The sequence below is a fragment of the Anneissia japonica genome, unplaced genomic scaffold (genome assembly GCF_011630105.1).
Source record: "Anneissia japonica isolate Jap-2015-1 unplaced genomic scaffold, ASM1163010v1 scaffold287986_len575832_cov185, whole genome shotgun sequence".
Classification (NCBI taxonomy): domain Eukaryota; kingdom Metazoa; phylum Echinodermata; class Crinoidea; order Comatulida; family Comatulidae; genus Anneissia; species Anneissia japonica.
Window position 1 is genome coordinate 542,357 of NW_022692348.1, and position 22,354 is coordinate 564,710.

The window sequence follows — 22,354 nt, forward strand, 5'->3', positions numbered from 1 at the left end:
AAGTTGAAATAGTAATTGCTCAAGTTTTCTAAGCTACTAGTATAATTGTTTCACTACTCTCTAAAAGGGAAGCTGCTGTCGTCAAGTATCTGCATTCCATAATGCTTAAGCGAGACTTTTTATACCTGTTTCGCGAACTCAATTTTTGAAAGGTCTTCAGAGGGAAGCAGAAAAGTAAAATTAAAATTTTGTTTTCTTATTTTAGCAAATCAAAAACATCCAGAGGAGAAAATAAAATGTTATTGGTGAATGTAAACAGTGTAGTAATAGGATGATTAAATCCTTTAAATTTATATAATTAGGAAGAACTAAATACATTTTTTTTTAGATTTCAAGGCAGCAGCGTGCAAAATAAAAATAAATTAAATTCAAACAAATAAATGTCCATGATTTGTGCCGGCGGGTGTGCAAATTTGACCAAAAAATTTTTTTTATTTTTATTCGAAATCATCATTGGTGGGCGGTGGGTTCGCTAAACAAGGTATATAAAAATCTCACCTTATTCTTCTTCCAACGACAGTGTTGTGTTGCCAGGCAATGCTAATGATATAATTGGATTTCATCTTAGCAGTGCAAAATGTGGTTGGACTACAGTTTACTAGGTTACCTCTGTCACATGACCAAGGGGTGTGGTCACAAGCTTTTTAGGGACATCCCCACTAACTGTATTTTTTTTTCTCTTTACAGATTACAGGTATAAAAAAGATGAAATTTTCAAGCGCATGAAAGTAACAACATTTGTACAATTGGTAAGTTTTTTAATGTAAGATTTAAGTACACATCAGTCATTCAATTGTCCTCGCTACTAGCATTCTCATGTTACCAATCGTCATTGTCACCGGCTTCATTGCATTATCAATGTTACCATCAGTTTCATGTCATTATTACTGTTTTTATCTCATCATCTATAGCTTTTTCATTGTCTTCATCATTATTATCATCATCATCGTTAATCATCACAACTTTAATCTTCCTGTCAAAATATTTCTGGTATCATTAATCATCCTATTAATATGAAATTATGTATTTTAATGCTCGTTGTGTTTGATTTTGAGTTGCGGCTTTTGGTGGTTAAAATGTTTGTATTGTGTTTTACATTCTGCCGTAGATACTGGTGCAATACAAATCCTTGTTGATTAGTTGATTCCAATCCCAGGCAGTATTAGTGAGGGTGCTAATGTGTTCGCAAAGTTGAAGTTGGGGGCTTGATCATTTTAGGGGCGCTAACTCACAAAATAAGGTTATTTTAGGTGATTTTTAACTACTTGACTGTGATTTTAGGGTGTGCGCAAGTATTTGTTGGAGGGGCATGCACCCCTCTGGGCCCAGATACTGTACATCACAGGGTCCTGGGTTCAATCCTGCAAAAAACTACAAAACAATTCCACTACATAAAGCCTGGCACTCAGTCTGACCAACAGTCGTAAGCCGACGTGATTCTATAGAGAACGCAACGTCACAACGTGCGCAGAACAGATCGTTTAAATGAAGGATAGATGGAGACTGTCACCGTCTAACTCTCACAGGGAGCAGAGTCAGATTTATCGGCCAACGGTCGTAGAGCGCAGTGAGCCCTGGTTTCAGCCTCACTTTTAAGTCTTACTAGAATCACATCACAAAAAGTATTCATTCCCAGTAGTTGAGTTCTGGCAGTTGATTAGAATGTAAAAGAAAATTGTGTTGATTTAATCTATTGTTTAAAATTTTCGCCATATTAATTTCCATGTAATAATATTTTGCTTCTTCAGTATTTAAATATAATTATTATTTTGGTTATTATTTATTTTTATTATTTTTGTATATTAGTGATAGATTAGCTTGTTGATTCTATTCACATTTGACTCATGTCATTAATCACATTGTAGGTCCTTCAAGTACATGCAATTCAACAGCTAGAAGACAATGCACAGAATGATTCAGAAGCAGGTAAACCTAGTTAGCAATTGTATATAGAATAATTAGGATAATAATGTAAACTGATGGACCATGATTCAGATTATTAGGCATCTGTGGTGGACGACGAGAGTTGCTGGTACCGGGTTACCGGGAAGCACAGACATGAAGGGACCCTTAGGGGTGAAGAAAGTCATTGATCGAGTTCATAGTCCACATTTCCAACGCCCTGAGCATCTTACATTAGATAGATTTGTGCGCTATATAAAACTACACTATTATTATCTATACAGTGAATTAAAGCCTTGTCGAGACCATCAAATTTTATTTGACAAAAACCATATATAGGCACATGATGACCATATATAGGCACATCATGACTATATATAGCACATCATGACTATGTATAGCACATCATGACCATATATAGGCACATCATGACTATATATATATAGCATATCATGACCATATATAGGCACATCATGACCATATATAGGCACATCATGACCATATATAAGCACATCGTGACCATATATAGGCACATCATGACTATATATGGGCATACAGCAGTTTTTTGTGAAAGAAAATTTGGTAGTGTGGACACAGCTTAATATTTTGTGCACTTATCGCATAAATTGAGGACACTGACCCCATGTGACAATATTGTTGAATAACTCAAACTCATTTTATTGCGTCCTTTTACGGAAATTCATTGCTCGTACACTGTTAAAAATTTGAAGAAAAAAAAAATCATTTTAAAAGATTTATTAAAATGGTGATTTTCTTTGGTTTAATATTGATTCTCTTTGGTTTCTGCGTCCTACTCAATGGTAAGTATTTGAGATTAAGCAGTATGAAGTTATGGTTGCCGAGACATGGTATCTTTGTGGACGTGTATGCGTTCTTTATATTCGAGTAACAAACGTCCAGTAGGCTTGTATTCCTGGTCGACGTCGCACAGCTGACATATTGGAAGTAATAAACACTACTTATCCTTAACCTACAATAATTAATATTGCCATTTACTATACTCAAGTTGTAAGGAGATTCCACTTCAACTTTATGAATGGTGTCGTAAATTTGTACTGAAGCTTTCTTAGCAGGGTTTCTATGAGGAACATATATCGTGATAACTACGTGTGAGAACTGTCTAGGAATGTAAAATGGCCGTACAATAATCACCATTATTAAACTCTCTGGTATGAATGTAGACGCCTTAATCGTTACGCACAGACCTCATCCTTTTTTTTTACCCGATTCCGATGTTCGATCTCCTCTGATTAATTTAAATCCATCAATATCCATATGCTCATCTCTGTGTTTTTCTTTTCTACCAAGTTTCTGTAAATGACATAAGACTTGCGTTTCTAAATTTGTTCATGTATCGCACGTTTGCTCTTAGTTTGTCAATGTTAAAACAGGCACCAACAACTCTACCAAACTAAATGAGCTCCGTCGCCACATGAGCAGCACCGCACATGTATATTTGTTATTATTATTAATATATAATTAATTGCAGATAATTATGATCTTGAGTCAGCAAGAAGTAGCGCAATAGGTGCAGGTGATAGCGCCAGTCAAAATAGGTCCAGTCCAGTACCCTCCCTGGCACTTACAGACGGAGATTTTGGTGAAGCAAAGGACCTGTCCACTCCTCGCTCAACTTTTCAAAGGTATGTGAATGAGATCTATTGATTTTTAAATTCCATTTGAAGATTGAATACGTCAGATTTATACAAAAATATGTATGTTAGGCCTACATTATTCTATGATCCACAATCTGTTTATATCGTCAATAATCAAATACTGTATAACACTATTGTTTCTTCATTTTTGGGAGGTTATTGATGTTTATTGCTATTATATTCATTGTAAATATTATTAACAAAATCATAAAACTGTTGGTACACCATGTGCAATAATATGGGTTTTGAGGTAAAACCACTTATACTGCTTGGTTGTATCGGTCAGTGAGATTGCTCTGAACGTCATGAGCGTCTTCTGGGGTGGAAACAGGCACTAATAAGATTTCATTGTTTTTATTGGTATGTGAAGGCTGTCCACAAAATTTATTTGAACAAAAAACATGTGGCATGCCATATATAGGCATATCATGAACATTTATGAGAAATTTTTATATGCAAGAATTTTTTGTCCTAGGAAGTTTGATAGTGTGGATTTAGCTTAGACTTAGAACCTCTAAAGTCGATTTGTTTTTTCGCTCAGGAAGTGAACCGACGCTTTGATTTATGCGAAAAAATTCGCCTAGTTGAAAACAAGCTTAAGCACTTCACATTATTACCCTCTGGTAATGGGAGCAAATGCATATATGGAACACATACTCAGTTTCCTGGGGAAAATTCCATAATGTTGCAGCTAGCGTGTTTGAATAAAACAGGTGCCCACTTGTATTCTTGAGTGTAGAGCAACAACCGTAGGTAAAGTGCTTTGCCCAAGGACACAAGCGAAATGCATAGCCAGGGATGATTATTGTTTTAATTAGAGTGGGGTTGAATAGCTTATTGGTTAGGATGCTTGTCTTCTAATCCTGGGTTCAATTCCTGTCATGATGCATGACTTTTTCTATGACCACAAACAACTCCACTCTCTGGACCTCAAAAAGAGACTTGGTTTATAAAGCAACATCCATTCATTTAAATGTTCAAGTGTATTGCTGTTAGAAGTGAAAGAAATTAAAAAAAAAAAATGTTATAATTATTATTTTCTTATATATTGTTTTCAGTGTTGTAAGTGGAATTGGCGAGTTTGATTTGTTATCTGAACCAGGCAACGAGGCAGGTAATGTCGACAAAGAAACAATGATTAAAAAACCTCAAAACTGTCCTTACTTGCTACTAGACTTGCGAGATAAAGATGCATACGACCAGTGTCATATCATAACAGGTGAATATGTTACATTTTACCTTTAGTGATTGTTTATCATTATTGTCTCTTCCAGCTACTGTGAAGAAGCCCTTTATTTGATTTTCTTTTTTTTTTGTTTTTTCTTCTCCTGTTTCCCGATATTTTTGCAGAGCTATTCGGTGCAGCACTTTGGTCACTTTCTATGCTTTGATTTTTTTCAAAATTTGTCCAAGCAAAGTCCATATAGAAACATTTATGTAATTCTACATATTTTTTATACTAATAAACCGTTTGAAGTTAAATATCAGGTTGATCGAATTTAAGGCACAATTGAAAGCATTTCAAACTAGTGAACCTTGGTTTCCATAGAATCACCTCACCCTATTGGTGACAGTTGCCGACAGTTGTTGGAAGGGTTGAACCAGGTTCAACTTGGCTGATTGCGTTGCAGACGAATAAGGGCACATTGCTAGCTACTTCAGCGGAATCGGGAAAGCACCCCTATTCGTCTGCAACGCAGTTAGCAAAGTTGAACCAGGTTGAGCGATTATGGAAACCAAGCGTTACAGTTAGGTGAAACGTACATATGCTACGAAGCATATCAGTGATCTCTGCACTCAAAATTCTTATCAAATTTTAAGAGTTTAACATCCATATATGTTAGCATAGGTTAAACAAGTTTTAGTGATTTATTTTAGTTAATATTAATATTGTTAATATTTTTTTTTTCTATTTATGCTGCTGCATTTATTATTTTATTAGTATTGTTGTAGTATAATAATTTTTGACTTTTATCACTTTTGATTGTGTTTTTAAGAAATGATAATCTTTGGTTAAAATAGTAATACATTGGCCTATTACTTGATGTAACACTCTGTTAGATATTTTGGCATTTAGTGCCTTTTTAATGTTTTGCTAGATATTTTTTTTAATGAGGGAAATGCTGTTGTTTATAATTCTGTGTTCAACTTCAATTTGTTGTTTAATGTATTTTATTATGCAAATTGCCAATAAAATTTATTTGTAATGTATTATGTTAATATTTATTTTCTATTCGTAGCGTTAAACTATCCATCTGCTATGCTGTCAAGGTCGTGCAATTACTTCACTAAAGAAATTCTAGCTTACGTATCCTTTTTGCTTTACTGAAACAAACTCTAGGCTTTAAATAAACTCTTCAAGAAAAAGTTAAGCGAATTGGCACTTTTTATGGAGCTACATGCTATGGAATTAATGACATTTCTCAGAAGAGGAGAATTTTTCTCCAAATAGGAAAAAAATGATTGTGTTAGCCACGCCCGACTGACACAAAATGCTTGAAATTGAGGGTCGGCATTTTAGTTTTTTTTTTTTTTTACACTACAACTTCAACAAGCAATATTTATTTAATGAGCTAAAAAGGCTGGAATAGCCCTACAATATCTTGCCAGTAGGTGATGCCACAGTGTTATGCGATCGTTTAGCACTATAATATAGATTTAATGATGGTCTTTGTAGTATTTTTGTGTATTTTATACTTTTAAGGCATAAACACATTACACAAAAAAAACCAAAAACAACTTTTCCTACCGACCTACACATTTTTTGAATTTCCCAAAATGTGGCCAACACATTTTTTTTTTTGTGGCCTGATTAAGTATTATATTTTCGTGCTGCGGTTTAGGATTTTATGTATTATGTATGTGATTATTTTTTACTTGCATTTAGATTTAAATTCATTTTTATATTTGATATTTAAATAAAGAATAAGAAAGTGATACTATGATGATTTAATTATGTACGCTACTATGGCTAGGTTCTCACACGGCAGCTAACGGTTAGCAGGATCCAGATTAGCAGAATCCAGATCCTGCTAACTGTTAGCTGCCGTGCGTCCATATGAGAAGACCCCAATCCCGATACCAAGAATATGATGATCGAATAACTGGCCAATAAGAAACTAGAAATTGTAAACGAATATGTGTGATTGGTTGATGATAGAAACGCGCTCAATGTGCTAACCGATAGTGCTTGCTAACCGTTAGCAGTATCCAGATACCACTAACGGTTAGCGCTAACCGATCGGGTGTTCTCACACAGGTGCTTACGGTTAGCTAATGGTTATCTCCCGATCCAGATACTAGGGCTCTCGTGAGAACCAGGCTTAATTGTTTAATATTTACATACATTAATTTCATTATTTTTATTTTCTCTGTTGTCATTGTTGTCATTGTTGTTATCATGGCAGCTACAATCGTGGTTGTCTTTTGTGTTTGTATTTATAATTTTAGTACTTAATTATCAAACATTACTAAAATTATTACTATTATTCTTACTTTAACACTGAGATGTAGCGTAATCAGCCAGGGAAGATAATTGTGATGTACGATGAAGATGAAAGAATTGCTACGGGGGCAGCGACCACTTTTGCTGAGAGGGGTTTTGACAATACTTTTGTTCTTTCCGGTGGTAAGTTGTTATCGAATGTTTATAATCAGAGATTCAGATTAATTACAGATTTTAAAATCAGTTTGTTCTTTCATTCTTGCCACTAAGTTAAATAGAGAATTCCAAGGAAACAGCTATTCCTAGTAGTAATATATTCAGATTTTATTTTATGCAAATATTATGGAATTGTTGTACTTGATGTTACATTAATAGGCAAGAATACTTGCTATATCTTGAACTATACTTGTAGTATTACATATTGGACAAATATCACATGCCCATTCTATTTGTTATCTCATACTATCATACTCTATACACACAGTAGTGTCGGGCTAGTACAGGTAGGCATCTGTTTTAGTATTGTTTCCACCAGAAATATCCACTTAAACATACTAATTTAAATGAAGATGAAGATGTGGTTGTAACAATGAGCTTAGTGGTTATCTTAAAATATGTAATCTTTAATTTGAAAAGATCGATAATTTTGTGCTAGTTACATCTTTAGGCAGCTTTTTTACTTTTTATACTATATTTAATAATCATAAAACCAATTAAAACTAAGAGTTTTCTTATTTTTGTTCTTTTTTTCATAACACAATATGTTGCAATTTGCTGATTTGGAATTTGTAATTATTAGCCTTTTGAAAATTCCTTATGAAGATGCATAAAGTAGGAAGCCTGAAAAAGAATAGTGGATGTTGCTGTTACTAAAGTAATAGTTATGGTTGGTACTGTAAGGCTGAGTCCACACTTCATCATTTGCTACTAAATCAAGAACTACCATGTTGCTAGCTGATTTGCCGCTTGAACCATTCTCATATGCGGAGAGAATGCGTTGCCCATTCTTCATGATGCTTGTCAAAATACTATTACTACTGTTAGAATGTTATTGCTAGATGGCCTCTGATACTGATGTAAACTGGAAGACATAGATGCCTGAATGTTGACAGACAAACTTGCCTGTTTTTTTTATTGTAGTGATTCCCAAAGTTGGTAATTATTAATGGGTATTTCATTGGACCAACTGGTGGGCGGCCTGGGTCTGAATTATATCCAACTGAGAATGCAGATTTAGGCTGGCTGATTGTTCACCTTTCTCTCCTCTTTCCCCTTTCTCGCCAATAGCACCTGGTAGACCAATTGGTCCTATTTTACCAGGAAGTCCATCTCTTCCATCTAATCCCTGGTTTCCCATTTCTCCTGTTTCCCCTTTCTCACCAGTAGCACCTGGTAGACCTATTTTACCTTGAAGTTCATCTATTCCTTGGTTTCCTTTGTCTCCTTTCACCCCAACATCTCCTTTCCTGCCTATTGGACCAGGAGCACCAAGTGTACCATGGCTGCCTGGAATTCCAGGAATCCCTGCAGCAGGACTACAACAACCACTACAATCTTGGGTGTCAGTTTGAGTAGCTGATTGCATGATGCAGATAATGCAAATGTTGTTTTTTGTAAGATACATTTCGACCTGAAATGATTAAATTAAAATGTATGTCATTTGTCTTCAAGAAAAGTTCTTGCTGAAGTCCTTTGTCTTGTCTGATGTGCTGAGAGATGTTTTTCTTGTTTGATGTGCTGTTTCTTTAATGTTGTCTTGTGTACTGAATGAACCTTTCGTTGTTCTGATTACCTTTATATACAATCAGATTTCTTTAACTTTTTTCTATTTTTCTTATCTTGTGAATCCAGATGGATTAAATGAAGGTTAAACAACTTTGTTATTGCATTCCACAACCAATATTACTCCACAATATTCCCGTTTTTAAATATCGTTACGGATGTATGTCCAAATGATAACAAACTCTGCGCATTATTTCTTTCTATAAATAGGGTGTGGATCTTTGTTAGCATCCCAATATATCTGACCAAGCATAAAGGTAATCAGAACAAAGGTATCTCTGGATATTTGTCGTTATTAATACAAAGCCCCTCACTTTTCCACCCGGAAATTTGGAGTGGATGTTTATTACCATCCCAATATATCTGACTGAGCTTAAAGGTAATCAGAACAAAAGTGTTTTTTTTTTTTTATATTTGGCCAGATAAATACAAAGCTCCTTGCCTTACTTTCTTACCTGAAATTTGGTGTGCCTTAAGTTAATCAGTGCTCATTAAGTGCTCATTTCATTTAAACCTTTTTTTTTTTTACTTAAATATTTAACCTGATCCATGACCACTCATTATTCAATTTTTTTTAGATATCATGGTTTTGGATGTCATTACGAATGTATGTCCAAATAATAATGAACTCATTAAAGGTAATCAGAACAAAGGTTTTTGATATTATGTTTGAGTGAATACAAATCTCCTTGCCTTATTTCTTACCTGAAATTTGGAGTGGATATTTGTTATCACCATCACCAGAAAGATCAAATAGATTGAAACGTTAAATCTCAAAATCTCTCTGTCTCTTTTCGGAGTCTTTTTGTTTTACCCCAATATATCTGACAGAGCTTAAAGGCAATCAGAACGAGTGCTCATTTAAACCTTTTTTTTAAATTATTCATTTACTGTGATCCATGACCACTCATCATGGTGATAGTGATGGTGGTTGTGGGGATGGTAATGGTGAAGATGAAAATAAAGATACTCGGAATGATAACGATACTTCACGCATTATTCTGGGAAGAGGGTGTGGATCATTGTTATGTATGAAGATAATCAAAACAAACCTTTTGTAGTCTTTACTGAGATCCATGACTAGTCAAGGTAGTGGCAGGTTCATGAAATGTCAGGAACAATGCACTTAGGTGAGAGACAGACACAATATACTCCAGTAAAGTTAATATGCATATAACTAAATAATTAGTCTCTGTGGACAGATAATTGCCAAGATGGTAAATTCATGCTATAAACACCATGTGAACCATACCTGCACACACTGTATGTGAGTAATGACACCTGCACACACCGTGCGAGTAACCATACCTACACCGAACCTGTCAACTCACCCGATCCTGTTGGAACTTACCCGTTCCTATCGGGTGTCACCCGATATTTTAAAAAATCTCCAGTTCTCCCTATTGAATGTAATTTTCACCCGATTTCACTGATTTTACAGGTCCCCGCAAATACTCTGATTTATGCATAAATTTGATTGATTTGATCATTATTAATCAATGTATTCGCCGCTTGCTTGCTTCGCGACAAGCAGCCATTTTTTATTTTAATGTCGCCACCAACGGCCAAAGTGTCCTTTTTAGTATTTTGCATCATCTTTTGGTTAATTCTTGAAACCTCCAGATTTTTTTGTAAGATTTAAAAAAAAACCTAAAAGTTTTCATGACCCAGGGATTGGCAGGTGTGCTGCACCTGCCAGGCGAATCAACCCTACACACACACCATGTGAGTAATCAAACCGGCACACACCATGTGAACCTCAACCGTACATACACATCATGTGAGAAATCATACCTGCACACACCATGTGAGACCAGTAACCATACCTCCATACACCATGTGAGTAAACTATACTGGCACACAGCATACAGGGTAAGAGCAAACATACTGTACATGCTCACACCATGTAAGTGAACCATAACTTAACACACCATGTGAGTCAACCATACCTGCACACACCATGCGAGTTTGCATATTCCATACTTAAAGAACCGAGTACATCTTTAAAGACAAGCAGGGGGATACCCAAGGGTACTGGTCCATTCACCCCCCTATTGTTGACAGACAAGAGTAGACAGGCCCGTAGCCAGGTTCTGGGCATGAGGTCCACAGTCGAAGCCCCGGTGGGGTCGGCGAAACCCCCAAAGCAAGAGGATTTTTGTTCTTTATGGGTCTAAATAATGCTATAAAAGCAGATATGTTTGAAAATGTCTGTCTGGGTGGGTCTGCAGTGCATTAGTAGGGTTGGATGACTTATTTGGGAAATTTAAAGAGGGGTTTTCGCCAGAAAAGAGGGAGGTTTGCTAGAAAAGGGGGTTCTCCCGAACCATAAAAACCCCCCTGGATACGGGCCTGGTATATGAGACTGGTTGACCGGGTAGCTTAGACCCTCAGGGGAGAAGAGTTATTAAAAGAGCCAATTCACACTTCACAATGCAGAGACTGGTATCAAGCGCTATATAAATCCAACTGCGATTCAACCATACACACATACTATGTGAGTAACCAAACATAGTACACACACTAGGTGAGTCAAGTATACCTGCACACACCAATTTTTATGTGAAATCAAGGATATCATGTAATATCCAACTCCATTTTCTTGTTTTGTAGGCCTATTTTTTTTTTTTTTTGAGTACATCATCATCAAAGCACATGAACTTATATGTGTTGATATGTCCACATTTGATAGAATTTTACCCTGCAGAATCTGCTATGATTAGTAACCTATCAAGTGAGAGTTGCTGAATGTAGGTTAGATGATTCTGGGATAATTCACTTTAAAGCATAAACTAAATTGATAAAATTAGTCTGTTTAAAATTTAGGTATGTTTCTTTCATTGACTAATAATTACTGGTGTTTTATTGTGTTTACAATGTCGGCATAAAATTTATGCTTTTTGTGCCTGTTTATCCAGGCCTTAGCAGGGCTGCAACATGTTAATTTCTCAGCCTAGAATAAAACCTGGACTATACCTACAGTATATATTAGTACGGTATAATGTGAATAGACATCATACAACATAATTTTATTAATGGTTGAAACATTAAAATCAACTATATATTGTGAATAAAATATATTTATTAAAACTGGTTCACAAGATAAAAATAACTAAGAATTTTAGGGGTTTGACTAATAGACGGTAATACAAACCCCCAATATTGCAGTTGTGAGATTTGTAGACTTGCTGCACTTTGGTTTTCGCACCACATTTTTTCAAAAATCCTGGTGAGTGAGCTTTGAAGTTGTGACAAATTCAGACAAAAACCAAACAATTTTTAACATGTTTGTTCATTTTTAAAGTTCTTTTATTCATACTACTCAAATGATAGAGAATTCCAAGAAAAACATCAGCTGGTACTAGTCAAATGTTCAGATTGTATATTATTATTAATCAAGTATCATGAACTATGAACAACTGTATAACGTTACATCGTAGGCTAAGAATGCTTGCTGTGCCTTGGACTATACTTGTAGATTCAATAAAAATATGCCTGTATTCACTATTATATATAGATTGTAATATAGATTTTATGGTAGTATGTATAGGAGGCCATATAAGGCCACTAAAAGCATATTTCTTGTATGGCGGATAATAGCTTTTGGAGCAAATAAATATTGAATTGAATTTAAATATTGAAAATATTCTGTTGCAATTTGCTGATCAGAAATTTGTAATTATAAGCTTTTCAAAATTTCCTTATGCAGATGCATAAAGCAGGAAGCCTGAAAAAGAACAGTAGATGATGGAATTACTAAAGTAATTGTTATGGTTGGTACTGAGCGGCTCAGTCCACACTTCATCATTTGCTACTAAATCAAGAACTACCATGTTGCTGGCTGATTTGTAGCCTGAACCACTCTCATGTGCGGAGAGAATGCGTTGCCCATTCTTCATGATGCTTGTCAAAATATTATTACTAACGCCTGTTGAGCCTGATGTAAACTGGAAGACATAGATGCCTGGATGTTGGCAGACAAACTTGCCTGTTTCTTTATTGTAGTGATTCCCAAAGTTGGTAATTATTAATGGGTATTTCATAGGACTAACTGGTGGGCGGCCTGGGTTTACATTATATGCAACTGAGAAGGCAGATTTGGGCTGGCTGATTGTGGTAGCTTGTTCACCTTTTTCTCCTTTTCCTCCTTTCTCACCAGTAGCACCCGGTAAACCGATTGGTCCTATTTTACCAGGAAGTCCATCTCTTCCATCTGATCCCTGATTTCCCATTTCTCCTGTTTCTCCTTTCTCACCAGTAGCACCTGGTAGACCAATTGGTCCTATTTTACCTTGAAGCCCATCTATTCCTTGGTTTCCTTTGTCTCCTTTCACCCCAACATCTCCTTTCATGCCTATTGGACCGGGAGCACCAGGTGTACCATGGCTGCCTGGAATTCCCGGAATCCCTGCGGCAGGACTACAGCAACCACTACAATCTTGGGTGTCGGTTTGAGTAGTTGATTGGATGATACAGACAATGCTGAGTTGTATAGCAATTGCAAGATACATCCTGATTCTGAAATTTAATAAAATTTAATTTATTATCTTGGTATATTTGTTCACTTTCTAATTTAATTACTATATAAAGAGAACTTTTTTCTCCATTTGATATGGTTATAGATTTGTCTGCAAAATTCATAATGGTATAGACCCCCTTCAGTTCTTACTTTGGCCTACCAACAATGCTGGCAGCCTACTCCCATAGTTACCAACTTGAAAGATTTGAAATGCTTGACTACATCAGTTGGTGGGGGAGAAGCGGGGGCTGCCAGGCCTCTCCAGGTTTCAGAGGGGAGCCACGTGGAGTTTAGGGCCCCTGGCGCTCCAACAATATGAGCAATCTAGCTGCTCTAATTCCAGGGAATGTTTGTTGACAATAACGGGTACGGTACATATACAAAAATATTTTTAATAAAGCCACGTATAATTTGAGTTCCAGTGTACATTATGTTTAACTTGAGCCCCAAACTATGTATACAAACATTTTATTACTTCAGAAATGATTTGGCATCTGATCAGCTTTTAGCAAGGAGGTCTGCAATACCTCCTTGCTTTTAGTAATGCGTCAGTGGATTAAGTATTTGGCCAAAAAAAAAATTGTTTGTTTGTGGAAAAAGTAGGGGCGGAAAAACAAAAAAACTTTTAAAAAATTTACAAGTTTTTTTTTAGCATTTTTCTTAACAAATAAAAAAAAATGTGAGTGAATTTATCTTTATTTTTTGCCAGATGCCCTAAAAATTAGTCTAAAGGTGTTGTCGTAAGATATTGCCATTCTAGGTCTGTGTGGGTTATTTTTATTCATCTGATGAGAAAAAAAAAAAAAAAAAATTAATAAAAAAAAAAAAACTTTTCCACCCGCCCCTATTTATCATTTTAAAAAAAAGAAGGGTAAACAAGCAATTTATTTTATTTGGCCTTATATAGGCCTGTCAGGAAAAATTTGGTCCGGGGCAAAATTCGGTCCGGCGGACCGATTTTGGGGCTCATAGTTACTTGCTAAATGTAGTCCACATAAGCCAAAATCAGTCCGCTGAAATTTACATTGCTGCACAGAAGACTTGGAAATATTACGTCCGCAATATGTTTTGGCAGAAAGAACGATTCCTAAGCTTTTACAGACGCGCATATGCTTATCTAGCCAATCACAATGATGTCCCTAGCTGAAGCCTTAATTTGCATACATCACCCTATATAAGAGTTTAAGATTGGCATGTACTTGTGTTGATAGTAGAGCCTTCGTGGTTAGTGAACATTGGAATAACAGTAAGGAAAGACTTAGCAATGTACACGGACATCCATTACCTCACATTGAGAGAAAATTTAATTTCATATTCATAACTCATACCGCCTCCACGCCTCATATATTTGGTAGAAAGAGGGTGGGTGGGTGAACGACGTGAAAGTGTTTTTGAAATTTAACATGTAGATTCCGCTACGCTAGACGCAGCACAGTGGTTTCACGCCACCAATCACAATGTTGTCCATCGCTGAAGCCTGATTTACAGACATCACCCTATAAGAGTTTAAGATCATGATGTACAGTATTTGGCTTTTGTTGATAGCAGAGGCTTCGAGGGTTTTTTTCAGTGACAGGACCAACTACCATACCCCCTTCTAAATCCACTCCTCATATATTTGGTAGAAAGAGAGGGTAGGTGAACGTCGTGAAAGGGTTTTTGAAATTTAACATGTAGATTCCGCTACGCTTCCCACAGCACAGTGATTTCAAACAACCAATCACAATGATGTCCATCGCTGAGGCCTGAATTTGCATACATCACCCTACTGTATATAAGAGTTTAAGATCGGCATTCGGCATGTACAGTACAGCTGTGTATTTGTGTTTAGTTGATAGAGCCTTCGCGGTTAGTGAATATTGGAATTTAACAGTAAGGAAAGACTAAGCTATGTACATGGATATATATTACATGTAGTTGTATTTTCAATAGTGTTACAGGCGCTAGCCACAGCACAGTGGTTTCAAACACATCACAATGATGTCCATCGCTGAAGCCTGAATTTACAGATATAAGAGTTTAAGATCATGATGTACAGTACAGTATTTTATTTGGCTTTTGTTGATAGCAGAGGCTTCGAGGGTTTTTTTCAGTGACAAGACCAACTACCATATCCCTTTCTAAATCCACGCCTCATATATTTGGTAGAAAGAGAGGGTGGGTGAAAGTGTTTTTGAAATTTAACATGTAGATTCCGCTACGCTGATTTCAAACACAATCTGATTTCAATCACTATCGCTGATTTCAAATCACCAATTACAATCACAGTGATGTCCATCGCTGAAGCCTGAATTTGCATACATCACCTTAATAAGAGTTTAAGGTCATGATGTACAGTACAGTATTTGGCTTTTGTTGATAGCAGAGGCTACGAGGGTTTGTGCACGTGGAAGAATAAGGGAAAACCTAGCTATAGGCTCTAGAGTACACAGATACTAGTTGTTAAAGATAGTTTATTGTGTGTGTGTAAAATAAAAATATGTACAAGTCAAAAACGTAACAGTACTTCCCTGCACATTGCTTATGTTATATCAAGTCAATCTTTCCTTTCTCATGCATGCATTTTGGGTGATGACCACACACACGATAGTACATAGCATCATAACACAGTGAGTGGTTAGTAATCGGTCCGCAAAGTTCGAACCACCAATCAAAACTATGCCATGACTGAAGCCTTAATTTGCATACATCACACTATATAAGAGTTTGAGATGGGAATGCATATGGCTTTAGTTGATAGGAGAGCTTTAGTGAACGTGGAGGAATAAGGAAAGACTAAGCTATGTAGGCGCGAAAGTACAGATATATACCAGTTTTTAAAAACATTTTACATTCTCAATATTGCTACAGTACCTCCCTGTATTTTTGTGTGTTCTTATGGATGCATTTTAAATGATGACCACACATACGCATATATATACAGTAAATAGGTTTTGTGGTTGGAGTGAGTAACCAGGGGTGTGTGCTGGCAGAGTAGTGTAGTTAGTATTGAGTTTTACGATTGAGCAGTAGTATTAATAAATAGTGTATTTTATATTGGATTCCATATGATTTGTTGCTTGCTGTTTCATTTTGTAGCTGAAAGAACCTGGGTGAAGATTATTATTATTATTGTATAGAGAACTACATATATATACAGTATGTCCATATATCCAGTTAATGTTTCCCACAGCAGTACTTTCCTGTACTCTCTGGACGACCGAAAATAACCTCTGAGGCGTATTAGGCGACCAATTATTACTTTTTCTCTTATTTTTATTTATTTATTTATTTTTTTTTTATCAGGGACAAGAATAAACCACCATACCCCCTTCTAAACCGTGCCTGTTATATATTTGGTAGAAAGAGGGGGTGGGGTGAATGTGTGTTGAATAATAATATACTGTATACAACGATATTCCCTTCTGTTGGATCATTATTTTTTCCTTATTTTCAGCAGCTTAATTAATGGATATCGACTTACTAAAATGTCAAATAATTATATCTTCCTTGTAAGGTGTACATCACCCTGAAACTAAAAAGAAAGCACAATCTTTCTTTCACTTCTTGTATTGTACTAACCAAACCGAGCCTCTACTATCACAAAAATCAATTTCTAAAAACTGACGATCAGTTATGCAAACATCGAAAATGAAATAACAAAAGAAGAATAGGCCTATCTTTCCTTTTTTGCCTACCAGACTCATTACGTTTTGAGTGAAGTAAAATTATGAATTACCAGATGCTGTGAAAAGTTTTTTTGCTGGTGATTCTTTTCAGTAAATGTTTATTTCAGATTCGGATGTCGTCAGATTCTTCAGTGTAGGTTACAAATACTAGTTTCACTCTTGTTGCTATTTTAATTAAATTTTTAGAGAATGAAATTTAAATGTGTTAGATTTATTTTTATTTATCTCTAAATTAAAACCATTAAAGTTTCTTTATTTGTTTAAATAAATCTGTTTAATTAAAGCTTCATCGGTTATAACACTGAGCTTGTTCCTGTCACGCATTATGAAACTTTGGGCGATCTGGCATCATCCCAATCGAAGCACATGTTTGCATACACCACCGCGCCCCTGAAAAATAATAACCAATTGGCAGGCAGAATTTAGGAGGTGTGGCCTACAGCAAGGGTCATCGTGACGATGAAGAATGTGTGGTGTGTTTAGAAAAAAAATACAGAAAATGGTTAAAACAATATAAAAGCATCAATTTTATTTGTAATTACATTTCCAGTGCTGTAGAGCAAAACAACAGGCAGTTGTATACTGTAAGGTGCAGTACTTGAAATAGCAGTCGCTTGAAATACATCAAAAATTGAGGCACCCTCTTCTCTAGTCTACTCCAACGTTTAATTAATTAATTAGGGCCTAGACGTAGCACTATGGCAGGCCCAGTAGTTTTCAGTCCCGCATATCATTTGTGTTTCCTTTGTTGTTTATTCAATAGAGAGTTTTCGATGCACGACGTTAACCTTAACTTTAACGGATGACATCATAATTTATTCATCTTGCGTTGCGGAGTACGTTAATTTCAGGATTTTACGTGCTCGTTAGTTACGGGTTTGCGCATGCGTATTTCGATTTGTTTACAAAAGAAGCGGAGCTATCCCGCTGCATGTTGGGTACTATAGACGTTAAAGTTAAGATTAACGTCGTGCATCGAAAACTCCCTAACCATTACTACTGTTCTTTCAACCTTTACGACTGGTTACAAATGAATAAGATATAAATAAGCAAGAAATTGATTTACGGAACCGTTTTTGTGAAATTTTATTAGTTTTCAAATTAGGCTAAAGCCTTTTTAATTTGACAAAAAAAATTAAAAACCTTTTGCCATTTTGGCGAAAGAAAATTTGACCCTAGCGTAGATAATAAAGTAATTGAATAATAGCAAAAAAAGCCAATAAATTACATGTCAAAACTTTACCTAAAAATATATATTACAAAAGCTTTTCCTTGACAATAAAATGAGTAGTGTAAAGGAAATAACACAAGAAGTGAAATGTCACAAAATCATTTAGAAAGCCTTTCAGAAGACTTCATATTCTTCTCTATTCTAAGATTTCACATATTTTACCAAAAACATTGATCTACTTGAATGTAGTGATGCTTTTGATCGACTCCATTCAATTTTGAATGAGAATGTTTAGACCCAGACTATACAGATAGTATTCAGTTTTTTTATTTCAGACAATAAATATCCAATAATACAAAAAGAAACAAGACAAAAGGGAACACAGATCAATCTTACTGATTGAACAGAGTGCACAATAATTGTGAAACTCTTTGAAATAATTAAAGGATTAGGTGTATAGCAGATGTGTCCACCAACAATTTAATTTAGAAAATTTGGAAAATTAGTTGAAACATTATTAAAAACCATTTTAACCAATGCAACTTCCTTTGCATCTTATATGCTGTGTAAATATTATTATTAATTATTAAAATTGATGAGCTATACATTTTACCTACCAGATACCAAAAATGTAGATGTATTACTGTAGTCAAAGACATAGATGATAGGATTGCTATTGAATTATATATAAGCCTGAAACCATTCCACTAAACCACATTTTTTTATACTGAATGCAAAGGCTTGTTACAAAGTTCAAGTATTTCTCATTCTACTTACCAAGAAAGTCCTTCGATAATTGTATGATGTGCTTGCTGAAAACTTCCCCAAGTTTTGTGATGTTACTGAGAAACAAAGTTTACAAAGTCCTTTGATTATTTCTTGTGCCGAGAAAACTTCTGTGTTCTTTGATGGTTAATGTGTTACTATGAGAATTTCTGTATGGGGTGTGGTTAACTGGAGCTCTGTCTTGCAAATGAATGAACCTTCCTTTGGTTTAATTACATTTTAAATATACAGTCTTTTTTTAGTTTCCATAAATGTTTATGTATTAACTATCTTATTTTTCAAAGTCACATGCAATAAATGAGGGGGTCAACAACTTTGTTATTGAATTTTCAAACCCATATTACATACAATTAATAACATTACATTGTTTTATGATGGACATAACAGACCTGTCGGGATGACAACAAAGCCAAGCAACATCCGGCCATACCGTGGTAAGATCCGATTGCCTTTCTTAATCATTTTAACTTTCCATTTTGATATTAGGGCATCATCTGAAGTCTTCTTAAATTTCATCCAATAAGAATAGAGTGACGTTGCAGATGTACTGTAGTGCTTAATAGAATACCACCACCAGCGCTGTTAACTCCTCATTCAGACACATGTTTGTCACCGACGAAATATTGAATTTATTTTAACCATGTAATGTGCCATCTGAGTTGTTGTCCCTACCTGACAGATTATTTGTTTCTTTAACTTGATTTTTTCCCATCTCATTGGTATATGTAGGGGTTTGCAAGAGGAGGGGAAGGGAGGGGATCATGCATCCCCTCACAAAAAAGCTTGCATTCCCAATTATTCTCTGCTGTAAACATGCATAGCAAACAAATGACCCTCAAGTAGTTAAAACTCAACTCATATTAAACCTGATTTGGCAAACTATCCTCCTCACTTCTTCATCAAGGCCTCCCCACTTTACCTCTTTCAGCCACACCCCATCTCCCCCCACAATTTCAAGACTCCTAGATGCTCCACTGATCGCACTGTTTTACTACCAAATGGTGAGTTCCTATCCTACCTTTAGTTGTTTTAGCTTTAGATCATCTGGTCAGATGAATATATACTATGAAATAATATTCCTTTAATGATTATGCTATTAGTTGGCATCAGGAAAATGTTGTTCTTACTGTTATATTGTTATTATCCTTGTCATTGTTATTATAAATCACACTGCCTCAGATTCTGATCAATTGTAGGCTGAGTCCACACTTCATCATTGGCTACTAAATCAAGAACTAACATACTGTATTACTGACTGATTTGACGCTGATTCCGGTCTCATGTGCACAGACAATATGTTATCCATTCTTCATGAGGCACATCAGTTGGCCATGATGCTTGGAACATCTTCCATGATGCTTTTATCAGGGAACAGTTAAATTATTTAACTGTTTCCTGCTTTTATATAGTATTAATGTGCAATTTAGGACATTTCAATGCCTCATAATTATTAAAAATATGTTGTCAGTCCCAACTATGGTGGACTTTCAAAGTATCATGATGTTTGTTCATGATGTTAGGGAGAACGCTGCACATTGTAGTGATGCCAGAGAAGCTTGACCCTGATGTAAACTGGAAGACATAGGTACCTGGATGTTAACAGACAAACTTGATTCCATACATTACTATTTATCATGGTATTTCATTGGACTAACTGGGTGACTTTCTGGATTTGTCTCAAATGCATCCGAGAATGCAGATTTTGGCCGGATGTTTGTGGTAGACAGTATTTCAGCAGTACCACTTGGTTCCACCTCTTCCATCTAATCCTTGGCTTCCATTCTCTCTTGTCACTCCAACTTCTTTTTTCAGGCCTACTGGACCAGAGGCATCAGTAATTGTGCCATTTTACCTGGAATCTCATCTCATCTAAACCTTGACTTTCCTTCTCTTTGGTCAGACCTGTATGCCCTGGAGCACTGGGTTACAAAGCTGTGAGGAATTTCTGCAGCAGCAGCTGATTAGATAAGTTGCACGCCTGACTTCACTTCCTTTTTGTGAAATCCAACATATATCACTAATTTGACATTAATTGATTTTTTTTCTAGGCGAGCATACCCTTGTGTATTTATTGTATTAAATCCAAATGTTCCTCCCTAAACAATTAGAAAACATAACATGCATTTCTAGGCAGACATTTATTTTTCTATACTTATATTTGTTGAAACTCACTCAGCTCTGCCTATATATTGTATTGCTAGAATATGCATTGGGAATACAGTGCACCCTCTAGTATTTGTTTTCACTTACTCTCTTTTTGGGGACAATGTAAAATGCATCGTACTCTAAATCAAGCGCTCAGTGAATATGTACAGTGTGTAATAGATTTATTATTACTGTATTTAACTCACATGTTTTGAGAGGCTGAAGTCTTTACTACATTTTTATACCATAGGATTGAAAGTTGCAGTACAGAAGTTTCCAAATGGTTTGATTACTGGAACTTTGCCGGCATCTTGCAGAGTGTCACCTCTGGCAGCCAAATCCAAGAAGAAGGTCACACCACCACCGCCACAAATTATCATGGCAACACAGAGTTACTTTACAGAGAACAATATCCTTTTAAATTGACTCGCGAGGCTGTGAGGTGCTGGGGCGGGTCCAAATATTTACAGGAGGGGAGTGCAGAAAGAAGGGAACTCCTGTATAATAACATAAGTTTTAATGACTTGGGGAACCGTCTTCTGCCTTGAGAGACTTAATAGCCAACAATAGTACAGTATTAGTCTGAAAACTATTCTCATAAATGACACTCCCCCCTCCCCCACACCACCCTTAAAGAAGAAAAAAGCTGCTGACTATTTACCCAACATCTGTACACTTTTTTGCCAACTAAAAAGTATACTAAGGTTTGTAGGATGGGGGGGGGGGGGTTGAGGTGGAGAGGTCCAGAATACTGCCACGCCTTTAACTAATTTTAGAAACACCTTTGTAAATGAAGGTCAAATTACCTTTTAAATAATGAAGAACATGAGTCAATAATAATTTTGTTTATAGTATTGAAGCAGGTAAGTTATAGAATATGGTAAAAATGGATTAAACAATACATTCTAAAATGTTGTGATGGATTTAGACTTCTTTTTAACGTACTGACTTTTTTTAGTGACTAATATGGTCACTTTATAATATATTTTATTCCATTATATTTAGTGAACGTATACGCGTTTCTATCAACTGCACCTACTGAAGTGGTACCTTCCACTTACTGTACCTCTTACATACTTAATACTGCTCTCTTCACTTTACTATAGTAACGTAATTTGAATAATGAATTTTCACTTGTGTTGCTTTTGTAGTGTGTGGTGTCCTCGTCCAATACTTTGTAGACTTGTGTTATTGTAAAATTATTTTTTGATGCTATGTTAATGGACATAAATAAATAGGAACTCAATATAAGCCAAATGT

At 35.7% G+C, this 22,354-nt stretch overlaps 2 protein-coding genes across 5 annotated transcripts in view; one reads left to right on the forward strand and one right to left on the reverse strand.

Annotated features, from left to right (window-relative positions):
- LOC117100277 (centrosomal protein of 41 kDa-like) overlaps positions 1–22,354 on the forward strand; it is a 33,920-nt gene that overhangs the window by 8,815 nt on the left and 2,751 nt on the right. For all 3 annotated transcript variants that reach the window (XM_033239924.1, XM_033239922.1, XM_033239923.1), the window contains 7 exons: positions 688–749; positions 1,866–1,926; positions 3,413–3,566; positions 4,637–4,797; positions 5,819–5,886; positions 7,092–7,206; positions 21,345–21,503. In XM_033239924.1, coding sequence (XP_033095815.1) covers positions 688–749; positions 1,866–1,926; positions 3,413–3,566; positions 4,637–4,797; positions 5,819–5,886; positions 7,092–7,206; positions 21,345–21,503 — 780 coding nt within the window. The remainder of the gene's footprint in view (positions 1–687; positions 750–1,865; positions 1,927–3,412; positions 3,567–4,636; positions 4,798–5,818; positions 5,887–7,091; positions 7,207–21,344; positions 21,504–22,354) is intronic.
- LOC117100279 (complement C1q and tumor necrosis factor-related protein 9B-like) lies at positions 7,213–21,326 on the reverse strand. 2 transcript variants are annotated; one of them, XM_033239930.1, is made up of 3 exons: positions 18,941–21,326; positions 12,980–13,323; positions 7,213–8,421 (listed from the first exon to the last, which is right to left on the reverse strand). In XM_033239930.1, exons 2-3 carry the CDS (start codon positions 13,314–13,316, stop codon positions 8,198–8,200), a joined length of 561 nt encoding a protein of 186 aa, XP_033095821.1. In that variant the 5' UTR covers positions 13,317–13,323; positions 18,941–21,326; the 3' UTR covers positions 7,213–8,197. The 2 variants fall into 2 exon arrangements, with proteins under 2 accessions (XP_033095821.1, XP_033095820.1); XM_033239929.1 differs by lacking the exon at positions 7,213–8,421 and having other exon boundaries at positions 12,097–13,323; positions 18,941–21,311.

Bases quoted from the DNA above. Each gene is read 5' to 3' on its own strand.
- LOC117100279 (XM_033239929.1), bottom strand. From the start codon at position 13,316: ATGTATCTTGCAATTGCTATACAACTCAGCATTGTCTGTATCATCCAA.